Consider the following 23,323-nt stretch of genomic DNA (forward strand, 5'->3'; position numbering starts at 1 on the left):
GATCATGCTGGCCAATCTTGCTGGTCCATGGGGCCCCCAAAGCAGGGGCTCGGAGCAGTCGTGCATGCCTAGAAGTACTGTGGCCAGGCCCTTTGCCTTCCCCCACTCCTCCCGTCAGCTGGCCTGCCATCATTCCATCTCTTCAAGCTCAAGACTGGTTTGTGGCCCTCAACTTAGAGGCTGCATATTTCCACATAACTATTCACCTGTCTCACATGAAGTACCTGAGATTCACTATAATTCAACCAATATCAGTAGAAGGTATTGCCTTTCAGATTTTCCATAGGACCAAAAGTCTTCACAAAATACCTACCCAAGGTGGTGACACATCTGAAGATAATTGCATCCACACCTACCTTATCTCTACAGAATGGAAAACTTCAGTGTTGATGTACCAAGTCAGAGCCCAGCATAGACATAGAGGGGCCTCAAGTTTATCATGTGAAGTAGGTGGGTGCAGAGTCTGGGATGGAAGTGTCAAATCCATTACTTCTAGGACCAGCCACGCTGGCCAATCACGCCTCCCAGAGTGCGGGGCCCAGAGCAGTCATGTGTGCCTAGGAGCCCTGTGGCCAACCTGGGCAATTTAAAAGGAGTCCAACAGCCTCATTTGACATGCAGACTTGCCTTATTCAGTGTCCATCCTGTACAGTGAATGGTTCTGTGGAAAATACAGCATATGCTCATATAATCAGTAGTTTCACTCAATTCAGTAAATTCACTAGAAACAACATATCCAGCATGATGTACAGAGGCTCACTTTGTAATATAACACCTGTAAAACAGAGTTGATTATATTACAGTGTAAAGTTTTCAAAAGGAAACACAAAAAAGTTCACTATTGTAATGATGATTGTTTTATCCCTGATATTTACATGATAATGATTTGCAAAGCGGTTAAAACTTCCTGAATAAAAAAGAGTGAGTTATTTAAAAATATAATGTGTAGTACTGGACTGAATCTTGGGTCCATTGAAGTCAACCTTTGAAATCAAGTCTCTCATTGACTGCACTGGGGCCAGGATGTACTGAAAGGAATAATGCTGCAAGAGACAGGAGGTCCGGCAGCCTGACCCATGTGTTTTTTCTGGCTCTGACTACAGTATTTGGCTGTGTAACCCAAATTTATATAAAATCTCTAAAGGTCATCAAAATGTTAGACTACTGAATATCATTTCCTTTCTGCATCTCTTCTGGCTATTCAGTTTGCCAGATATATTGGCCAACTTTAATACACACATGTAGATTTCTCTTATAAGTTATGCAAGTCACCTTGGCTCTTAGAATCAGATTCTTAACTCATCTGTCTCCCCACATCACTTCCCACTTTCTGTTTTACAACATGAAGTTCATGCTTCTTGCCTGCACTCTTAAGGTGTTTCACAGCTCTATCTTTCCCTACCTATCCTGCTCTTTTTCTCTCTCGTCATCTCCTGCCTCTCCCACTCTGCCAGCAATGCCAACCTCATCTTTCTGTTTGTCAGTTTTTCCACAGCATTCCCGGTCCTTCTTCCATGGCACCACTAGCAAAGAGAACCCCTTCCTGAATTAATTCCTACTGCTACTACTTTCCCCTCCTTCAAATTCTTCTCACGACATATCCCTGCTATGATGCCTACAAAAAATCAGCCAGCGAATGATGGTTTGTGCCCCAGTTGGGGATATAGGATTTTATTTAATTAAAATAAATTAAGAATAAAAAACTAACAAAATACTTGTTGTACAACAGCTCGCTTAAATATCTGTGATAGTTACCCTTGTCCTTCCTCTCTTGCTTTTGATCGTCATACTTGCAGTTACATCTTGTCTCAAACTCGGTGTGTACTGTGCCTAGTATAATGGGGTCATTTGGGGCCTGGAGAAAATATTTCAGTAGAGATAACAACAAAGAACTCAGTGCTAATATAGAGATTAAATTGTTGCTCCCAGTGCCAATGAACTTTTAGCAGTTTTAATGCTGTTAGCCAAAAGGAGATGTTTTCCCAGTCTCAGATGAACAACAAAGTAGGCAGGGTTGTTCTACAAAATAAACTCACTAACAAATATTTTGCTGTTGAGATAGAACAGCTGCTGTGGTCAGAAACTTAAAAGCCTGGAAGTGATTGTACTCTAAGTGTTAAATTGAGAACTTCTGCCTGTGCAGGGGAGTCAGGGAATACTGTTTCCTTCAACATCATAGCTTATGGGAAGTTCTGCTCTTCCCCTCATCCCCCAGTTCCTATTCCTGAAGTTGATACTTCACTGGCTGCCCTAGCAGAAGCTGCTGCATATAAATGAGCAAATGTGTCAGAGGGCACTTTCATATCAGGAAAAGAAAACTCAGTATCAGGTCACAAAAAGCAGAACTACCGGTGCCATGGGTCACTTGTCACTGTAAGTCCATAGCTCTTGAGGCTTCAAAGGCTATTTTATATCCGTTCTTCTGTTGTGCTCATCGCTATAGTATCTAAGTGCCTTCCAGTAGTGTACAGCACAACTTGACTAACATCTGTGCCATGTTGTTTGTTTTCTCATTCTCTCCTAGGGGGAAGAAGTGTGTGCAGGGAGTGTCTTGTTTTGGTAGGGTTTGATTTGTTTGTTTTAACATACATGTTGCTATGTGTTTGTTAGAGAATTCATGGACAAAGATAAGGGTCTTGCACTTGGAGCAGAAGTGATGAGATTTGTGAAGTCCTTAGCTTTACCCACAATCCACTTTAGTTATCTAAAGTGTGAAAGAGGTAATTTTGCAGAATGAAAGTTAAATTTTGTCCTCTGTTTTATCTGTGTAGTTCACATTGGTTTGAAATTTGGTGGTTTGGCTTAATTTGCATAAAAACTGAGAAAACGTGAAAGTACATAAAACATGCACAAACAAGGTAGACGAACAAAATGTTATCCAAAAAACCCTCAAGTCTGTTTAGCCTTATTTATAAATCAAATTGAGCGTTTGTGTTGAGTTGTGCAATTCTTAGCATTAATATAAACATTGAGATATTTTCTCTAGTTCAAGTAATTGTGGGTGGTCTGAGCTATTGGACCAATGGTGGTCACCCTTAAACTCATGCATTCCCATTCCAATCAGTGCAGTTGCATGGGTGTAAATGAGGACAGAATTTGGCCCTGGAAAGTAAAGCTGTAAAGCATATGTAAAACCTGTTGCTAAGTGAGATTTCGGATTCTGTTGTATTAATGGCATCGGAGAGCATCAATTTTGAAAATTACACAGCTCCACTCAGGTGGTTGATTTACTTTGGAATCCTAAATAGACTTTTATTGAAATATTTTCTTAGGTGCTGTTTGTCTGAACTTTGGAAGCTAGTGCCTTTGATAGCTTCATCCCTCCATGAAGAAGGGAAGGTAGGGCTGTAAGAGCGTCTCAAAGCGGCTATGCAAGAAGAACCACCTCCATTCTGAAGTGGCTCCAGTGCCCTCTACCATTTACCTCCCAAACATAAAGAGAGATCATATCAGCTTTGCTAAATTGTCACCAAAGTTTGCCAACCCAAAATAAAAATGACTAGCTCAGCCTGTTTGATCCAGAAAACTTTAGTGAGGATTTTGCAAGGCTGCCTTTAGTCATCCATACTCTTCATGTCACTGCTGCTTGGAGAGGAGAAAAAGGGAGGCAGGGAAGTGCTGGCGGTTATGGGAGAGTTGCTGGCTGGTGGGGATACAGGAAGTAGATGGGGAGAAGGTGGTGGAGCTGTCTCAGAATGCACAATGCTCCTTGTACAGGGTCTGGTTTCTGTGGGCTTTGGATCAATGGAAAGAGTCCCATTGACTTCAGCAGGCTGTGGATTAGGCTCCTATAGCAGTACTGAGATCCTCATACAGCCTGCCCACCTCCCAAGTCTAGCTATGTTTTGAGAATCTCTCAATATTTGGGTTAGCTAATGATTCTGATGAATTTCTGATTTACAGAATTGCCTGCCTTCATAGGTCAAAAGTCATGAGTCAAACTCCAAACATCGTGAGGTTCTTTTTTTAATTGTGTTGGCTTTCCAATACTGGAACAGTGGGAGTGAACTTTTCTCCACAGCCATGAGGGCTAGAAACTCAGCTTTGTTTTTTTAAGGAGATTCTCATGCAATCATTTGATTACTTGATTAAGGCAGCTGGGACTTTCAGTAAAACAATAAATATTGTGACACACACATTAATACAGCATTGCCAACTCTTGTGATTTCACCATGAGTAATATGATTTTTGGCTGTTGCTGGAGCCAGTCTCAATATGACAGGAGAAGGAGCAGCTCTCATGGAGTTTCCAGCTGGCTCAGGGGCAAAACCCTCTCTGATTGGCTGCCCTCCCCCAATCAGGGCTAGCACAAGAGGCTGGGTAGATTTGTCTTCCCTACCCTGGAGAGTAGATAGGAGATTTTTTGGGAAGGAAGCAGAAGAGGGAGCAGCTGATGATATTCTCATTGGGTGGCCTGGGAGAAGGAGGGAACTGCTGGAGGTTCCTACCCTCCCCCCAGGATTGGGAAGCAGAGAAGGGGACCCTGCAGCAGCTGCACCACCCCTCCTGCCTTGGAGAGGGACACGATGAACCACCAGAGGGACCAGAGGTATACTGGGTGGGGCAAGGGGCAGATGTGGAGTTGGAGGCCTAAAGTTGATGTAGGGGTTGTGGGGTGTATAATTAGTTGAGGGATGGACAGATGTGGGGCAGGGAACAGAGAAGAAAAATCAATGAGAACGTTGGTTTTGGGGGAAGAAACTAGAAGCTCCACACCATCAGGCAGCAGCTAAAGCTCCGTATCAGAGGCCAAAATCACCTTATGCACTATGTTTGAGAGAGCTGGGATCACTAACTGTCTCACACAGTGATTCACAAATTAAAAGACAGACCAAACACCACAACCTAATTTTTAAAAGTCATGATTTTGGGCCTTGTTTAGAGTTTTCAGCCCCCCATGACTGTCCTGGAGTCTCCCAGAATTAAAGATTAATCATGTGATGAAACCTCCAGGAATACATCCAGCCAAAATTGGCAACTCTAGCCTCGTTGGAAATAATTTTCCTAATAATTTTATTAAGGTTTACCATGACTCAGATTCCACACAAGCATTCCTTTGTTAGTCAAAGGCCACATCCAAAATATCAGCTGAAGTATTTACACCCTTACATTCTATATCCATGCAACAATACAGTTATAAGTATTAGCCAACGTACTTACAACAGGATCAGGAGGTGCCTTTCCATCATGGCATGACTCTAGAGCAGGTAAGAAAAGGCCTGACAAAGGATGGCTAGGATACCTTCCATTTTACACACTATAACAAACACGTGATGTTGCTGCTGGTTATTGGACCTTATTTAAAGCCAGCTGAATCACTTTAGGGCTGCACTCTGCTCTCTTCAAGGCTCATTTTTTTCCTTATCTCACTTTGCCATATTTTCCCCTAACTACTAGGCTAAGTATTTCTCTATAATAAATTAAACAAACAAACATATAACCAATTATTTACTGCACATGGTGCCCAATTAACCATGTTTTGTTTGTATTACTTCAGCTCAAACCTTCAATAAGATAATGCTGCTATTCCAAAGTGTCACTATACATTTAACACAAATAACCCTCCTTTCTCATGATTTCTTTTTTCTTTTTGCTCACATACTTTGGGCCTGTTGCTCATGCTAATATCCAAACTCAATTTAAAACCATTGTTCACTCAGGCCTAACATGGGTCTATATTCCTCCAGGCCGAGCTAATGCTATTTTGGAGTCTAACGCCTAACTTTTTGAAATTTTGGGGTTGGCAATACTAATAACATCACTCAAGTTAGTAACAGTGGATTTCTGCCTTCAGACCAGTGACATTTTGTCCTAACCCAAAATGGCCGCCAACTCCAGTTGCTATCAGTGGGACTGACTTCCCACAGCATGGTGGCTGCTGTTTCCCTACAACCTTTACACATCAAAGCGATGCTGCGCCCATTATAGAGGGCCACCATATCTGATTGTTTTTCAGGGGACTGAAGCCAGGTTCCCTAAGGGAAGTCAGGGTGACTCCTTAGTCACCATATGGGGACCAGGCAGGGGGCAAGAGAACATGAAGGAGCTGGAAATGAGATTGTGGTGGTGGTGGCCATAGGTGAGTGTTAAGAAACTGTACAGGAAACTGAGGAGTCTGAGGGAACAAAAGTAAGGCTAAGGAGACGCAGGAATATGTCTGGAATATGTGGAGACTGAGGGGGTGCAGAGGAGTGTAGAGAGCAGGCAGCAGATTGAAAGTGAGTTCAAGGCAGTGGGGAGGCAGATTGAGGGGGACTCAGCAGAGCATGGGGTCAGACTAAGAGGTGCAGAGGTATGTGGGGACAGGAGGAGCCTGGGGGGGCAGGAGAAAGTGGCATGACAGAGAAGGAGAATATGATGAGTAGGAGATTGAGAGGGGAAAGAGAAGGAATTAGTAGGTGTAGGATATAGGTGGTGGACAGGAGACTGGGTGAAAGGTGAGTGGCTATCCCGTCTAGTTAAGGAGGGAGACTGGCCTCCCAAACTGTACCATATTTCATTGTAGTTTTTGCCGTGGGGTATTTAAGGCTCATGGTTGTGCTGCTACACTCAGGCTAGGGGTCTTCTGGGGCTGGTACAACAGTTAGCAAAAGCTAATGAGAGAACAAGAGAAGACACAACCAAACAGCACGTGTCCTTTGATATGTGTGTGTGGTGAAATCACCATGAAGAGGACAGAGGCACGTACTAGCAGCACCTCTTCTCCTTGGGCGTTTGAGAGGAGCCACTGCGAGCCACTATCTGCTGCCAGCCTGTAGCTGGGGACAAGAGGACCGCAGAGCTGGGAACACTCTGTGGAGCTGCCCTCCACAACCACTGTCACTGCCTGATACAAGCCCACAGGCTGAGAGGGGGAGCGAGGAAGCCTGAAGAGGATCTGAACTACCACTGCCTTTACTGTTGCTGCTGCTCCCTGAAGGATTTGCAGGTAGTTTCCTGGCTCTTTTGGGGGTCGGGGATGGAGAGCAAAAGTAAGGGAGTTGGGGAAAACAGGAGGCAACAACGGTCAGTAAGGGGAATAAAGGGGAAAATAGGACTGGGGAGAGGAGGTGAGGGGGGCAAAGGATACTGTTTGTGAGAAGGACGTGGATAGACCAAAGGGGCTCTTTGGTAGTGAATTGTGCCATAACTGTTGGATTACAATGGTTCTTAAGTATAAAACCTGTTTGGGAAGGATGTTTTTTCACTGTTTGAGTCCAAATAAGCCAGTTTTGCAATTTAATTCAGCTAACGAGAAAAGATCCCTAAAATCAGGTTTGATGGCTAAAAGCCATTATAATCCATCACTTGCTGCACAATGGGCAAAAAAGCTCAGGTGTTTCACACATTGATCATTTGTCATGTATTTTGATGGCTTATGCCACATATTGGCAGGTTGAGAGGTTTGCTTGCATCCCTAACCCTCCCTTTCTTGCATGACAGGGAAAAACTCTAGGAGGAGCTCAGAGGTGATATCAGGGAACAACCTGCGCTCTGAGGCAGCTTCCAAGAGTGGTTGACACAGGGCTGCTCCAGGCTGCACTGCTCCCTGAGGCCTCCAAGCAGCCCTGGAGAGAGATGCACTGGATTTACCTCAAAGTAGCAAACAATACTGTTGGGAGATTAGCAATGAGAACCCTTCCCACACCAACCTCAGTGAACACTGAAGGACCAAAAGAATTTCCTAATGCAAAAAAAAATTGTGGGGAAAATGTAATTTAAATGACTGTATGGGAAGTTTCTAAACAAAAGGACACTTTCCATGTAATTTTGAATTGAATTTTTTGTTGTATTCAAACATGTTGGTTATTATTTGTGTTTTCCCTTCTTTGTCCCCTTTTCATTTTTGCCACTAAATGCAAGAGAATGAATAATTTCCAGCATGTGTATTCCCCACTCCCCCCTCGACTCCATAATTTTTCAAAATTTATCCCAGCTTTGAAAAAGTTAAGAGTGATAAAAGGAACAATAAAACACTGTTAATCTGCCCCTCTGTAACATCTCCAAATGTCCTTAAGTTTTAGTGGGAAAAGGAAAAAGGAAAAAAAAAAGAGAGAAGGGAAAACATTAATAAAATAAAACAAACCTGTAGATAACATTCATTCATTTGATTGCATTCAGTGGCAAAAAAGGAGGAGGGCTGGAAAAGTGGGGGCGGGGGGAGGTTGGGTTAACATTTAAAATTTCCATATAAAAAATTAAATCAAAACAAAATTTCTGCCATGAATCAAAACAAAAAATTCAATTTGAATCTAAACAAAACAAAAATTTTGATCTGAACCTTTTTGAAACTTTCTCACAAAATATTTTTTAAAAAGGTTTGCTTGAAATTTTTTTTCAGAGGAAGAAATGGGGTTTCTATGAGTTCTAGCTCAGTCCCCTTCCATCCAAGTGCTGGTTACCTCTTCACCAGCATCATGCCCCTGCAAAGTGACAATTTCAAGTTATGGCAGCGCGATTTATTATTTAAAAATATAAAATAATCAAAAGAAAAATATCCCGAAAGTCCTACAATCCCATGACAGACTGACTTAGTAGTAGGCTTAGCAGGATTTTATTTTCATTTTTTTTCATAATTCTGACTGATATCGGTGTTTGTTTAAGTATTTTTTTATTTTATTTAAATATTCACAGTTGCACAAATACATTAAAAACTTTGTAATCTGGCATGTTGGGGGGATAGGGGGTGCCATTAGTCAAAAATTCTGGTTAACTAAGAGTTATTGTTACCGATGGAATACCAATTTTCAAAGAATTAGAATACAATAAAATGAATCAAGTATAAAATAGTATACAGGTACTCACCAATCCAGAGCTTTCTGGTTGATAAAGTGCCAGTTAACAGAGCTTTTACTGTATATGGTTTTTAAGCATTTTTTTCAAGTGTAATGATTTAAATTTTCACAGAAAATTAGGGCGGAGGATCAGAGTGAGAGGGGTCCGACAATTATTTAATGACAGTACATGTTGAAAAAATTAAAGCTTTGTAACCTTTAAAATGCAATTTTCAACACCATATGTCAAAATATACAAAGTAAATAACTTTAAATCAATCTCTAAGAAGTTCTCAAGCAGCATTTTTCTTACTTAGCCTATCTGTGCATTTTGATTATTATTAGTGGAAATATTTTTTGTGGGTTTGTGTTTGTGCGCGTATGATAAAATCAATGTTGAACAGTTACTGATTAAAAAAATCTCCTCTTTCCAAGCCTACTTATCAGCTTAGGGCAGACTCACTTTCAAATAAACATTTAGTTTTGGCTTTTGTTAAGCTTATCCACTGTTGTTAATTAGCGTGTCATACTCTTTATCACAGATCTCCTCCTCCTCCTCCTAAATTCTAACTTAGGTTTGGGGCACCAGAAGTATGTTGTAGTAGGGCAGTGTAGCTTACACTGCTGCTGCCCTTAAGTGAACCTGTTTTGTGAATAAATGACTTCAGTCTTTCAGGGCTGCCAATTCCATACCTTTCAACAGCACTCAATTTAAAAATGCAATGTATGACATGCAACTGTAACATGTACTGCATTATCTATCTATCTACCCACTTTTTAAATGTCCATTTCCTCACTCTATATGTGGGAAACTTTCTCTTTAGAATTATTATTGCTAGAATACACAATAGATCATGGCTATCAGTTTCTGACAAATTTCTGTGGACCAGCAGGATATACTGTTGTTTGTATAAGTTACAAATAGAAGCTGGAAGAAAGCCGGAAAGTGCTTTCCAGCTAATTATCCCTTTGTGAGCAGTCCAAAAAACATGTGAGTCAGCTGGGGCAGAAAATTCACTTGGTACATCATTAAGCTTGTGTTTCTGCATCCTTGCAGCATTACTCCCTCAAGGGGGATGAGGGTCACCTCATTATCCTGGCAGTAAAAAGAACTTGTGATAAGAAGCAAGGGAGGGGATTAATACAAATAAATTAAGAAAATATCAGCACCTTTCTAAAAGCTGCTGAGGAAAAAAAACCTTGCCCAAGGCTGCTACCCAGCCCTCAGCTGTAGAATTTACAGGAATAACTGATGCTCAAAGTGAAATCAGGTTAGTAAGAAACCCAGGAGAGTGATGATGCCCTGAGCTTCACCCTCCCAGCTGCTGCTGCTGCTGGCAGTGAACTCGGTACTGAAGACCAACCTTCTTCACTGTGTGAGGAGAGCGGGAGAGATTATTTCTAGTGGTTTGGAAGCCTTTGAAAGATACATATTTTAATTGTCATAATGGGAGGGCTTTTTTTTGGCAAACTACTGATAGAGTTGCTTTAAAAAGGGGTTCAGTCTTTCCTGAGCCACTTTAGAGGGTCTAAAGTTTTGAGCTGATAAACATCTTCCCTTTATGTGGTAAGTATCACAAGCTGTCTTCTGTATTACCAAGGAAAGGTACAAAATTACATTTCACTCTGTGGCAGGTTTTGCATTTAAATATACTGTTAGTCTGAAATTTTCACTCTGAAGTTTTGGTAATATACAAATTTTTCTCTAAAATCTCTTGAACTTTGATTTGTATATAAATCTATCAGTATAATCTTTTTCTCTCTCCCCTTATTTATATCATCATATATAGCCAATGTGTGTATACATATTTAAGTTAACTTTTGAACTCTGAATTTCTTGAGTATTCAGTGCTTGTTTTTAAGATAGTTACAACCTTCCTATAATGTTTTAGACTCTTAAATTACTGATACATTTGCACAACCCTAGTGCCAGATAAATGTTTTACTTTTTTTTGTCTACAGCTATAGTAAAGGGATAGGATGGTCCAGTGGGTAGGGCACTAGCTTAGGATATAGGAGACCCTGCTTCAATTCCATTCTCTGTGGTGGACCTCCTGTGTGACCTTGGGCAAGTCACTTAGCCCCTCTGTGTCTGACATCCCCATCTGTAAAATTGGAATGATAACACTTCCTCATAGGAGTTTTGTGGGGATAAATACATTCAAGATGGTGATGTGCTTTGAGCTTTATAGATAAGAAGAGCTATATAAGAAATAGGCATTATTATTAACACTTCATAAGACATCCACTTCTTTCTCCATCAGATACTTATAAGCCATATGTACTCACTCACACTCTTAACATAAAAATCAACCTCTGTGATGGTAAGGTGGAATGGTGTTACATGTATACGGATTGCATGAAAGTCAGATGTGCCAGTTTCTTGATATAAAAGTGTATGAAGTTGAAACTAAGATTTTGCGGCAGAGCACAAATTTGCTAAAATGTGGCTTTTCAGTATCTGCTAGAGATGGAAGTGAAAGTTATTGATGATGTTGAAGGGTATAAGAAAGTGGCAATGAATGCCAGAGGCTTTTCCCTTCATATCTTATTTCAATGATTTTAAAATTTTGGGTGAGTCTGATGTGTCCTGCTGCAATCTTAACTACAATGAAAGTTTCTGCTTGTGTTAATGTATCATGTATATATATCCATACATATACACATTGTACTTTTTTATATTAAAAGATGCTTGTTTACAAATGAAGGTGTTCCATCCTTTGAAAATCTAATATCCCCAAGATAATTTCATTCTTATTCTGACCTAGATATTACACAAAACTCCAGCATTTATTATTTTTTTAATATTTTACTTTTACAAATCAACTTAACATACAGATTATGAAGAATTCTCTAGGTTTGTCTTATTTATAATCACACATTTTTTCTATTTATGCTCTCTCTTGAAGATATTGAGGCATGGTGGTAATTTATATATGAGAAATTATTCCACTAGAACAGTGGTGGGCAACCTGCGGGCTCCATGTGACCCATCAGGGTAATCTGCTGGTGGGCCACAAGACAGTTTGTTTACATTGACCATCCACAGGCATGATCGCCTGCAGCTCCCATTGGCCACAGTTCACCATTCCCGGCCAGTGGGAACTGCAGGCAGCCGTGCCTGGGGACGGTCGATGTAAATAAACTGTCTTGCAGCCCAACAGTAGATTACCCTGACGGGCTGCATATGGGCAACAGATTGCCCACTACTGCACTAGAAATATATGCATCTAAAGGAAGGATTTTTTAACCTCCTCTAGTAAATGGATATTTCAGACTGATGACTTTAAAGGCAGGGATTACTAGGCTCCTCAAAACTGCAATAAGACTTGGTACTAAAAAGTGACAAGTGTATTTCACTTTTCAGGTCTTGATAGGTCAGTGGTTCTCAACCTTTCCAGATTACTATACCCCTTTCAGGAGTCTGATTTGTTTTTCATACTCCACATTTCACCTCACTTTAAAACTACTTGCTTACAGAATCAGACATAAAAATACAAAGGTGTCCATGCACACTATTACTGAAATTTTAGTTTATACTGACTTTGCTAGTGTTTATGTAGCCTGTTGTAAAACTAGGCAAATATCTAGATGAGTTGATGTACCTCTTGGAAGACCTCTGTGTATTCCCAGGGGTTGAAAACCACTGCTCTAGGTGATCCTAAAATTGCCATGTTTACAAAAGAGCTAGACTTTGTCCAGGACTGCATAACCACTCAGGGGAACACAATCTCCTTCATGCCTCTGTCTGGATCTGGGCATGGAAGGGAAAAGTGATAATGTGCCTGACTTGCTCTCCCAGAGTGAGATGTGTGTAGAGACCAGAAGGAAAAACAGGCACATTGGTGAGCCGGGCCAGGAGAATAATTTACTGGTGATTGTAGCTGAGTGGTAAAAAGCAGAATCCTCAATAGTATTGTTCAAGCATTTTGAAATAGTATTAAATGTTTGCTATAACATTACATTGCCATCATCATTCAGTATAAAATGTAGTATTAGAAATTAATGATCAGCCCCCTTTCCTCCACTGCATAATCCCCCCCTTCCCACTACATGCCAAAAGCTCCTTCTTGGGTGCATTGCAAAGAATGGGCTCTGCAGGGTCTCACGGGGACGGAGGTCCCATTCAGGAGAAGGAGGGACCCATATTAGTGGAGGCATTGCATAGTTCTAGAGAAAATGCAGGAGTTTCCCAGGGGGCAATTTCCTTCCATCACCTTCCTTGCCTCCTCCACCCAGAGGCTTTTACTGCTCCAACTCTCCTTCCTGGAAACTTTTTCTACCTTACCCTTCCATTGTCTTCCTGTTGAAAAAGCCTACCATTACGTCTGCCCCCAAAACCTAGGTCACCAAAGGCAGACTCCCAGAAGGGTGTACTATGTGAGACTGCATTGTTTGCACATTCCTGGGAGGAGCAGTTCTGCTCTCCTCCCGTGCAGCTGCTTTTCCCAGTAAGTATCTATGATTATAGTAACAGTTACTTGAAACAACATTTACTTCCACTTCCTGCTTGAAACCCTGTGGTGAGGGGTCTGTTGCTTAGTTGGCATGTTTGTTTTGTTTGTAGTAGAGATGCCTGGCCAATGGCAGCCTGGTTCCTGCAGAAGGAACGTTGCCAAGGGGTAGAGGGCTGCCAGAGAAGCAGCACCAAGAAGCCACCCCACTGTGGGACAGGAAGCTTACTCTTCCCTGTAGTTCAGGAGACTCTATGGGGTTGAGAGGCAGCACCCTTCCCTTCCTGATGGCTCTACTGATCCCTCCAGGTGAGGGGACAATTCAAAAGTAACCCCCTGAGTTGAAGTTGAAATGTATTGGCCCCCTCTCTGCCTTCACATGAGCATTTCTGGGGAGTGTACACTTTGGCTCTTCGAGTGTACATTTCCTGAGGTGACAGATACAAGTTAAACCCTTGTCCTTACGGCTTTATCAGTCTGTCAGTTGGCTCTCCCATTTATCTGTCAATTTTACTTAATTTCTCCTGCTTCTCCTTGTGGAAACCATCAACAACCAGCAGAGTTATGTTGTGAGGAGCAGAGTTTAGCACTCTCTAAACAAGATTGCTGCAGCATATTGGCTACTCCCGTTATGGGGTAGAATATCTCTTGCTTGATGTGACCTTAAATTAAAATATTTTCAGCATCAGAATCCATAATAGTGCCATGTGGAATGTGCCCTTCTTAAGCTGGTCACACACTCCTTTTTTTTTAGGAGCTCCATTAACTGGTTTATGAAGCATCTGCAGTACTATTTTTATACTGCAACAATGTTAAATTATAACTGTTCCAGAACCACAATGCAGAAGTGACGGGAACATATGCATCTATTATGCTATATTCCTGAATTCGGTACAATATTTTTTAACAGGAAAAGACAGCGCATGGAGTTGGGGGAAACATTTCATAGATTTTGTTTTTCTTGGAGTTTTCCTGTAAAAAAAAAAAATATGAAACAGGCTTTGGCTAGTCACTTCCATTTTCAAAGAAATCTGAGTAATGTTTGGCAACAAAATTTTAAGTAAATAAGCCTTCACATCTGTCATAGCATCACACTTTGAAATTCATGATTAGTTTACTCTACAGCAAGATGTTATGCATAGTTTCAAAATATCATAGATATAAAAAAAATCTGGATCATGGACCTATTTTGCCTACATTTTGAAACTATGCATAACATCTTGCTGTAGAGTAAACTGATCAAAAATATTTAAAGAAATAGTATTTTATTATTAACAGTGTGATTAATTGCAATTAATTTTTTTAATCATGATCAGGAGCAAGGTCAGGTAAATAGAATTTAATTAGGGCTCTCAAGTGATTAAAAATTAATCATGATTAATCATGCTATTAATCTCACTGTTAAACAATAATAGAATACTATTTCTTTAAATATTTTTGGATGTCTTCTATATTTCCAAATATATTGATTTCAGTTACAACACAGAATACAAAGTGTATACCGATCACTTTGTATTTATTTTTTATTACAAGTATTTGCACTGTAAAAAACCCCAAAATAAATAGTATTTTTCAATTCACCTAATACAAGTCCTGTAGTGCAATCTCTTTATCATGAAAGTTGAACTTACAAATGTTGAATTATGTAAAAAAAACTGCATTCAAAAATAAAACATTGTAAAATTTTAGAGCCTGCAAGTTTACTCAGTCCTACTTCTTGTTCAGCCAATTGCTCAGACAAACAAGTTTGTTTACATTTGCAGGAGATAATGCTCCCTGATTCTTGTTTACAATATCACCTGAAATTTCGAACAGATTCTCATGGTATTGTTGTTGCCAGCATCACAAGATATTTACGTGCCAGATATATTAACGATTCATATGTCCCTTCATGTTTCAATCACCATTCCAGGGGACATGCATCCATGCTGATGATGAGTTCTGCTCGATAACGATCCAAAGCAGTGTGGGCCAATGAACGTTCATTTTCATTATCTGAGTCAGATGCCATCAGCAGAAGGTTGATTTCCTTTTTTGGTAGTTTGGGTTCTGTAGTTTCTGCATCAGAGTGTTGCTCTTTTAAGACTTCTGAAAGCATGCTACCTCATTGCTCTCAGATTTTGGAAGGCACTTCAGATTCTTAAACCTTGGGTTGAGTGCTGTAGCTATCTTTAGAAATCTCACATTGTTACTTTCTTCACATTTTGTCGAATCTGCAGCAAAAGCATTCTTAAAACGGACAACATGTGCTGTGTAATCATCCAAAACCGCTACAACATGGAATATATGGCAGAATGTAAGCAAAATAGAGCAATTATACCCCAAGGAGTTCAGTCACAAATTTTAATTAATACTTTTTTTTTTAAACGAGCGTCATCAGCATGGAAGCATGTCCTCTGGAATAGCGGCCAAAGCAGGAAGGGCTTTATGCATGTTTGGCATATCTAACATGTAAACACCTTGCAGTGCCAGCTAGAAAAGTGCCATGCAAATTCCTGTTCACATTCTGGTGACATTGCAAATAAGAAGATGGCAGCATTATCTCCTGTAAATGTAAACAAACTTGTTTGTCTTAGTGATTGGCTGAACAAGAAGTAGGATTGAGTGAACTTTGTTTTCTTTTTTGAGTGCAGTTATGCTACAAAAAAAATCTACATTTGTAAGTTGCACTTTCACAGCAAAGAGATTGCACTACAGCTGGGGTGGCCAACCTGAGCTTGAGATGGAGCCAGAATTTACCAATATACATTGCCAAAGAGCCACAGTAGTACATCAGCAGCCCTCCATCAGATCCCCTCCCCCATGTTCCCAGCGACTCCCACCCACTGGCAGCCCTGCCAATCAGTGCCTCCTCCTCCCTCCCGATCAGCTGGAGGCTCTGGGGGGGAGGGGGAAGAATGAGGGCACAGCAGACTCAGGGGAGGGGGTGGAAAGGGGTGGAGTGGGGGCAGGGCCTGTGGCAGAGCCAGGGGTTGAGCAGTGAGCAGCCCCTGGCACACTGGAAAGTTGGCACCTGTAGCTCCAGCCCTGGAATCTGTAGCTATACAAGGAGCTGCATAGTAACTTCTGAAGATCCACATGTGGCTCCGAAGCCACAGATTGGCCACCCCAGCACTATAGTATTTGTATGAAGTGAATTGAAAAATACTGTTTTTTTTTGTTTATCATTTTTACAGTGCAAATATTTATAATAAAAAATATACACTTTGATTTCAATTACAACACAGATACAATATATATGAAAATGTAGAAAAATATCCAAAATATGTAATAACTTTCAATTGGTATTCTATTGCTTAACAGTGCAGTTAAAACTGCGATTAATCTTTCTAATCACGATTAATTTTTTTTGCATTAATCACGTGAGTTAACTGCGATTAATTGACAGCCCTAACTTTAATGCAATGAAACTCACCATGAATTTGTAAAATGTCTCACAAATTGCAAGATTGAAAAAAGTTATATCTAGTTTGCCTCCTATTCTAAAGCTTTTTCTTCTTATAAATGCAATCGGACAGTATTTGCGTGTACTGTGAAAATTTATATTGTCTGTCAAGCAATAAATTCTGTCTGTTTTCCATAAGATTAGTATTCCATTCGCTATATTTTTCTACGCTATATTTTTCTACAGCTAAACGTAGTTTTCAAGCCACTGACAGTGTGTAATTGGACTACACTTTTTTCAGGTGTTACTTGAGACTGTTCTGATTATTTAAAGAAAGATAAAGTCAGAAAACAAAGCGTGGAATCTAAACTATGCTGGATAGGGTCGTTTTGATTGACCTTCTTAGAAATTGGCTTTGTCACACAGATTCCAAAGATTCCAAGCCTGAATTCATCTCTAGGATACTGATGCAGAGCCCTGCAATGGGATTAAGAAGGGAGGCAATATGATTCCTCTCCCCTGGGGCTTCAAAGAGCCAGTTAGACCCCCAATACAGTTTAGGGAAGCCCTTAGCTTTGGCTTAACTTGAACCCAGCTGACCATGGTCCATGTGGGTCTTCTGGCAGCTAGGAAATAGCTGTCAATAGGACTGCCTCTGACACACCTCCACCCACCCACAAAATGCCCTGATACACTCCCTATGCTGGGAACTTAAGTAACAGGGACGGGGACATGCAGAGCTTGCTGAACCAACTCTACAACTGTCAGAGAGGCTTCTTGAACACAGGATATTCTCTGAGGGTCATTACAGATGTTTTGCTTAGAGGTGTGGCCACAGGAGCAACTGTTCATTCTGTCACTGCCTCAGCCTGTTGGCCATTTGGCAGGGCTCCTTCTGCTTGTACTGCCCTGCTCCTCATCTTGAGGCTGCCTGCTGGGTCCCATTCTCCAATGGACAGGAAGGACAAGGATTTGTGTTAGGACTGTTAAGTGTGCTGCAGTTGCAGGTACAGATCAGAGTGGAGTTGTTTGAGTGTGCATACACCCATAATGCAACTTCCCTTTACAGATCAGTAGGGCCAGTCTTATGCAGCTTGTCCCGCTCCCTCCGCTCTTCTCCACTGGAAGGACCTTGAAGGATGCAGACTGATGTTCGATTCCAGTGCTTGTGGAAAGGAGGTGGGGGATGCAGATCGTCCATGCAAGGAATCTGCACCAACTGCGTTTCCCAGCACCCCAGGAGCTCCCTGCATCATGAGGCAGAGAGCTTTTCTGCTAGGGATGGTGGTTCCAAAACAAAGCAGATTCACTAGGTAATATTCCCTGTGAGAGTGACTGCAACTGGTGTACAGGTGATGTAGCTTTTAGTCTGTGGTAGTTGCTGCAAAGTGGTTCATAACCAGTCTATGATCTGTGCAGAGGATTCCATCTCCCATATGCTTCCTCTAGAGGGTAGTCTATTTACTCCCAACTGTGCAGTGAGTCCAGGATTTGGACATATGTGGAGATTGTCATAGTAAGTGTAGCCACAGCCCTTACAAAGTAGACATTGATTAATACAGGAATAAGCTACAAACAAAACAAGTTGGCTTCCATCTGTTGTGGGACCAGAGACTGCACCTTGCTGGGCACTTTCAGGATAGCTCAGAGACATCTAGTGGCCAAATAACATACCTACAAGTAAATATCATGACAGAAGTTAGTACTTCCATAGACAAATAACTCAGCACAAGTTGTTATGGACTCACAGGACTCATGCTCTCTCTCAGCTCTGAACAGTCCCTGGAAGGAACTCCTTCAGTGTGACAGTCCTTTTCAGGAGTCCACTGTGTCTCTCGGGGGTTAAGCTGTAGGCTCCACTGCCTCCTGGGACCGCACCTCTCTGAGCTTTCAGCATGCCTGTCTCTCGCCATGGGCCTCCTCAGGCAGTCCACTCTCTCTGGATCCCCAATTCCACATCCAGAGGGAATAAATGCAACCCCGATCTCTAGACTGCAGTGACTCTCAGCTAGCGTAAAACAGAAGGGTCTATTGAGCATCTATAACAATCATAAGAGGCTCTCAGGCCTCTAGGGTCTAACATCCCTCAGCAAAGTACATCTAGGTCTCATGTCACAATGGCATGCAGAGAGCCATTTCACTGTACAGCTACCACTCTAAATCCTTATTCTCGTGTAGCTGATTTTTATTTTGTTTTAAATATTATGTTTTAATAGCTATACACAAGGGGCACATAAAACATGAACTCTTAGGAGTTTCTTTATATTAAACCTGAAATGCAGGGAAATATGTAGTTGGAAGGAACAGTGGTAGCATTTTAAGCTGCCTTTCATCATTGTAGAGAGCCTGATGTGCAATAATAGTCCATTACATTATAAGGCAATGTCCAAATCTTGGCAGGCCAACAGGTTCTCTCTAAGGCCAAAGGGCTCTTCAGGGTTTGCTCTTTAGTAAAAGCACAGCAATTACTGATTCTGTATGAGGAGAGATTAATAAGACTGGGACTTTTCAGCTTGGAACAGAGACGGCTAAGGGGAGATATGATTGACGTCTCTAAAATCATGACTGGTGTAGAGAAAGTAGATAAGGAAGTGTTGTTTACTACTTCTCATAACACAAGAACTAGGGCTCACCAAATAAAGTTAATAGGCAGCAGGTTGAAAACAAAATAAAGTATTTCTTCACACAATGCACAGTCAACTGATGGAACTCCTTGCCAGAGGATGTTGTGAAGGCCAAGACCATAACAGGGTTCAAAAAAGAACTAGATAAATTCATGGAGGATAGATCTAGCAATGGCTATTAGCCAGGATGGACAGAGATGGTGTCCCTCGTTTCTGTTTGCCAGAAGCTGGGAATGAGCAGGAGGGGATGGATCACTTGATGATTACCTGTTCTGTTCATTCTCTCTGGGGCACCTGACACTGGCCACTGTCGGAAGACAGGATACTGGGCTAGATGGACCTTTGGTCCGATCCAGTGGGGCTGTTCTTATGCTTTATGTTGCACAGGCACCTGATTAAGCGCCTGGTTGAAAGTGTACCCCTTTAAATTGAAATGTGTCAACACAGCCTAGCTCCAGTGTGTTTAAATGGAAATGAAAAAGATTCTAAATGAAATACATGTGAAGTGCATTTATCCAAATGACTCTGGGGATGACTGATGCCTTTGGGCATTGGGATTAATGGAAGTGATATTTTTAGCTGTAGTTTCACAGTGAAATTTCATTCAGTCACTGACCATGATGACAGACTGCAGTGGGAGTCGAAGTTCTGTATACAAGTGAAGTAGAAATGTTTGATACTCAAATAACCAAAAATCCTGATGATCTGAATCAGCGGGTTGTCCCCCATGCTCATTCAGGTAATTAGGATTTTCAGTTCCTGGCGGGGGAGGGGGAAGAGATAGGGAGTAGTTGCAGGAGACAGGAGCCTACTTAGTGCTCCTTGACTGAGGGGAGCTGGGAGGAAGATAGAGGCAGTACACATCCAGGGAAGCAGGATATGATGCCCCCCTAGAGCCTGTCTTGTCTCTGCCTCCTCTTGCCTGTGCCCAGCTCCTGCTCCCAGCTGGGGGCTCTGCTGCAAGGTTGGCCCCATGACTCATCTCTGACTCTGACTCTGGGTCTACCCTGTGCTCCTGGGAGCTCTGACCCCCATGTTCCCCTGCTCGGCCCTGGCTGCCGTGTGCCTGTGCTGAGCCATCTCTGAGTGCAGATCAGCATGAGATGCTGCAGCTGGACTGGGCAGCAGCTGGAGTTGCTGGGAGCCTGCTGTCCAGGGCAGAGCTGCAGCCAGGTAGTGGGGCATCCTTATAGTAGAGCTCCCAGCAGGGAGCAGGATGGAACAGCTGATGCACAGTGGGCCAGCGGGAAGGCCCTCTTGGGCCAGATCTGGCCCCAGGCAGGCCACTGACTGAAGAACACTGCAGTATTTCCTAATGACCTTCATCAAGGGTTAGGGCCCCATTGTACTAGGCAATGTCCCTACCTCAGAGAGATTGCAATGTAGCAGTTAGAAAGTACGGTACAGGCGAATAAACTGACAAATGGGAGGGGCAGAGAGAGAAGGGAAAACTAACAATAGAGCTAGGGACAATGGGAGCTGCGGAGTCGGCGCTTGAGGTGGGGGCAGCATGCAGAGCTTCCCTGAGACACGCTGGCACTTCCAGGAGCTGTGTGGAGCCATTGCAGGCAGGGAGCTTGCCTTAGTCCTGCTGGGCCACCCACTGGACTATTATGCTGACCAGAGCTGCCAGAGTCCCCTTTCAACTGGGCGTTTCAGTCAAAAACCAGATGCCTGGCAATCCTAAGCCAGGCACATTTGCATAACTCAGTGTGGTCTCAGTAACAGCTGGCTGCCAACCTAATCAGTCCCAGTTGGCAATGGTTTGTAAGCTTGTATCTTTTAAAAATAGGTTTCAAGGAGGAATCTCAGTGAGAATAAGGTGATGGCTTGTGAATGTTGTCAGAAGGTTCTTCCCCAGCACATGGGGTGGCATGGGAAAAAGCAGGAAGGTGCTTCTGTGACAAGCAGATAAATGGATGCTCAAGGTTGTCACTGGCAGAGCGAAGGTGAAGGTCAGGCCATAATAAGAAACTAGATTTAAAAGGTAAGGTGCCACTGATTCAGTGGAGAAGGGGAATCCAGTGGAGGGGTACAAAGGGGAAATGATGTCATCAAAATCACCTTGGAAACATTTTAAATAGCTATGAAGCAGGAAGGTTGGAGGCATCAGTGACACACAGGTGAGATTACAATAATTAATGTCTGATTTCATGGTGTAGTGGGGAGGTCACTGCGCTCTGGTTCAGAAAGGGTTAAATGCTACCCCTTGGCAAGGGCTGGGGCTGGGAGCCAATCAGGAAAAGGCTGGGAGGCAGCCAATCGGGGCCAGCCTGAGCTCTATAAAAGAGCTGCAGCCTTGGAGAGAGATGGATCTGGTGGCTGGATAGCAAAAAAGGTACCTTGGACAGCGCAGTGCTGGGGAAGGGCAGTAGGAGGAGTGCCACCCTGGCAATCCCCCAGGCAGAGGCCTTACTGTTGGGGCCGGATAAGGTATTAGGGCTGCGGGGAGGCAGCCAGGGAAGGAAAAGGCAACAGGTCCAACCCCCTGGCTGATGATGAGTGGCCACTTCACACTGCAGTTTTCCCCTGAGGGAAGGGACTAGATGAAGACTGGCAATGGGTCATTGAGGTGAGGTGAGTTTAGGGGATTGGGGTTCCCCAGGGATGGGAGGACCCCGTGTGTGTGGGCACTGCTAAGGGGCAGTACCCAGGAGAAGGGGCAATAAGGGCCAGGGGAGACGCAGTGCCTGAATTACAGTGAAGGAGATAATGGTAAGACAAAAAGCAATAGCAGGAGGTGCTCTGACGCTGGGATGAGCTAATTCGCAAGGTAACCAGCTGGAGGTGCCGCAGCAGTGAGTGTGTGTCGTGTTACACATGGATAAAGAACACCACAATGTATCCTTTACCATTTTCCTGTTTCTTTGTCTATATTGCTTTAGGTTCTTATAACAGCATATTGGGATTAAACTACATCTTTCCCAACTCTGTAAGTTTCCTTATACTAGTGCATTACGCAGTCATCTTCCAGGGTCCTTGTGATACTTGATATATGAGATTTTTATTTTATTTTTTCCAGAATTAAAGCTTGGAACATTCATTCATAATATGAAGATGCTGCTGACTTTGTTCCTCTTCCTTATTGGGAGTCAAACTTCAATAACTCAAACACCTGGTATTTCAGTATCTTTTGTATTCTGTTGTATTGTGTGATTTTTTTTCTTTTAAATAAAATAGTTAGTCCCCAGTTTTCCCAATAAAAATTGAGGTGAAGCCTGAGACTCTTGAGTCAGGATCTCTATACCTTATGAGACTTTGTATAATAGACTGAAACTGTGTTTGGATAATGGAGATGGACATTAGATTTACATATTAGGTTGATCAGCGCTATCATAAACCTTGACAGATTTATACAGACTAAAGCCAAATTCAGAGGCGAAAATGGAGATAGCATATAAATGAAGCCCACACATGTAATTTAGTTATTTTCAGGTGGCTACCTGGGATTTAATTACTCAGCATGTGCAAAAGGAGGATCTAGTCCTGAACCCTACTCAGATGGGTTCTGTTGGGCTCACTGGGATTCTACATGTAAATTCTGCAGAACTGGGTCCTTGGTATAAATCCTAGGCACAGCAAGAGCTAAATTGTGGCGTTGCATGTGTTGTACATTAGGGCAGAATTTGGACATGGAAAGGGGCCAGATCAATGTGACTGACAGGATAGGCTTGTTGCACAATTTAGGAAAGTTGTCAGTAGGAAAGTTGCTCAGGAGGAAAATGAGGCCCGACACTGCAAGGTGATCTGAGAAAAACTGAGGGCTTTCAACTCCTATTGCCTTCAATGGAGGTTAAGGATGGTTAGCAACTTGCTGGAGGCAATCAGCACTTGTGATAGGCAGGTAACTAAGCATAGAGGAATCAAGATAGAAAGAAAAAGCAACTTTTGCCACTTTGTGGCATACAACACATTGAGACTCTGAAGAGGGTCGCACACTTAGTCCACAGTTGCCATAGGATTCCATATGGGAGAGAATATACATTCTCAGGAATGTGACAGATATCCTCTACTGTGGTGTAGGTGTAAATTAAAGTAGGAGGAAGGGTGCTTTATTTTAACCCTTCTGTTAGTCACTTAAGGCTGTCTGGATCACTGACATACCCT

At 42.3% G+C, this 23,323-nt stretch overlaps 1 protein-coding gene across 5 annotated transcripts in view; it reads left to right on the top strand.

Moving 5' to 3' along the window:
• The first annotated feature begins 2,356 nt into the window (after window positions 1-2,356).
• LOC115645873 (collagen alpha-6(VI) chain-like) overlaps window positions 2,357-23,323 on the top strand; it is a 113,368-nt gene continuing 92,401 nt past the window's right edge. For 2 of the 5 annotated variants that reach the window (XM_030551083.1, XM_030551084.1), the window contains exons 1-2: window positions 9,893-10,024; window positions 22,239-22,334. In XM_030551083.1, coding sequence (XP_030406943.1) covers window positions 10,006-10,024; window positions 22,239-22,334 — 115 coding nt within the window. In that variant the 5' untranslated portion in view covers window positions 9,893-10,005. Of the gene's footprint in view, window positions 2,374-9,892; window positions 10,025-10,053; window positions 10,321-17,891; window positions 17,906-22,238; window positions 22,335-23,323 lie in introns of those variants that run through there. The other 3 variants (XM_030551086.1, XM_030551085.1, XM_030551087.1) reach the window with 3 other exon arrangements.

Source organism: Gopherus evgoodei, chromosome 2 (assembly GCF_007399415.2).
Source record: "Gopherus evgoodei ecotype Sinaloan lineage chromosome 2, rGopEvg1_v1.p, whole genome shotgun sequence".
Taxonomy (NCBI): domain Eukaryota; kingdom Metazoa; phylum Chordata; order Testudines; family Testudinidae; genus Gopherus; species Gopherus evgoodei.